The sequence below is a fragment of the Pleurodeles waltl genome, chromosome 8 (genome assembly GCF_031143425.1).
Source record: "Pleurodeles waltl isolate 20211129_DDA chromosome 8, aPleWal1.hap1.20221129, whole genome shotgun sequence".
In the NCBI taxonomy this organism is placed as follows: Eukaryota; Metazoa; Chordata; class Amphibia; order Caudata; family Salamandridae; genus Pleurodeles; species Pleurodeles waltl.
The window spans coordinates 58,277,176-58,278,723 of NC_090447.1; the positions used below are offsets into that span (position 1 = coordinate 58,277,176).

Genomic DNA, 1,548 nt, shown 5'->3' on the forward strand with positions numbered 1-1,548 from the left:
GTTGTTTCTACAAAATGCAGATAATGATGAAAATTTGTAATGTTTTGTGAGCATTCCAATGCATTGGTTACTTGTGGTAATTCATTTAAAGGGATGTAAAGTTGTTCCACTAGAAGGTTAATTGTGAAAGTTGAACTTTCTTCCATGATTGCCTGCAGTTCAAGTCAATAAAGATGCACTTTGGCACTTGAGTGAGTGGAAATGTACCTATACCATTCACAAACATTTACAATGAGCAACATAACAGCTACTATTAACCCGCAGAAGGACAGTATTCATAATTTGTATTGGAAGAACATGCTATATACTTTTCTACGAATCTGTTTGGTTCTCACACCATAGACCATTGGGTTCATCATTGGAGGAAGCAAAAGATAACTAATCGCAAAGAGAATATGAATATGAATAGGCACATGATGGCCAAATCTGTGTGCCATGAACGTAAAGAGTGCAGGTACATAAAATAGTAATATGGCACAGAGATGTGACCCACATGTGCCAAAGGACTTGAAACGTGCCTCCTTGGTTGGGAGGTTTAGGACAGACTGAAGGATCATGTAGTAAGACAAAGCAATAAGAATCACATCTGTTCCAACCCCCAAGAGAGACACAACCAAACCATAGAGGATACTTGTGGTAGCATTATCACAAGCTAATTTCACCACCGCCATATGCTCACAGTAGGCATGGGGGATGATGTTGTTTTTACAAAATGATCTCTTTTCCAGGAGGAAAGGAAATGGCAAGCATAGAAAAACTGCTCTAACAATCACTATTAGTGCAATCTTTCCAATGGTCAAGCGAGTTAATATAGTTACATGTCTTAGTGGAAGACAGATGGCAACATAGCGGTCGAAGGCCATGGCCACCAGAATTCCAGATTCCAAAGCTGAAAATGAGTGGATGAAGAACATTTGTGAGAGGCAAGCCTCAAAACTGATCACTCTTGATTGGAACCAAAAAATTCCAAGCATTTTAGGCACAATAGAGGTCGCTAATAGCAGGTCAATAAGTGCCAGCATGCATAGAAAGAGATGCATGGGATCCTGGAGGCTCATGTCAGTTTTCACAATCAGTAGTATAACTACATTTCCAAAAACCACTATACAATACATAAAGCAGAAAGGGAAAGCAATCCAGAAGTGAGCATATTCCAGCCCTGGTATTCCGAGTAGAAGAAATGTAGAAGGATGGGCATTTGTAATATTTAGATGTTTAGTTGAGTGCCTAGGATATCCCGCAGAGATGAGCATAGTCTCCAAGAACCTAGGAGCAAATAAAGGAGAACTGATGCTTAAAAAATACTTCACTAAACAAGCAAAATATAATAAATATTTGACAGGAAGAGATAATAAGCATTCAGCTATTTCAGAACCAAGATACTCTTCAGTATGACTATGTGCTTTAAAAAGTTATGCAATGTCATGTTATATTATGTATTATGTTATGTTATTTTATAAAAATGGTTAGTATATGGACAAATACTTGCTGCATCCTCTTTCGTTTACCCTGTCATTACATTGTGTACCCTATAATTATATTATCATT

At 37.6% G+C, this 1,548-nt stretch overlaps 1 protein-coding gene across 1 annotated transcript; it reads right to left on the reverse strand.

The window, feature by feature from the left end:
• Positions 1–275: 275 nt before the first annotated feature.
• On the reverse strand, positions 276–1,253 carry LOC138249415 (olfactory receptor 52K1-like). Its single transcript, XM_069203376.1, has one exon. It carries the CDS (start codon positions 1,251–1,253, stop codon positions 276–278), a length of 978 nt encoding a protein of 325 aa, XP_069059477.1.
• Between the last annotated feature and the right edge of the window lie 295 nt (positions 1,254–1,548).

Bases quoted from the DNA above. Each gene is read 5' to 3' on its own strand.
- LOC138249415 (XM_069203376.1), bottom strand. From the start codon at position 1,253: ATGCTCATCTCTGCGGGATATCCTAGGCACTCAACTAAACATCTAAAT.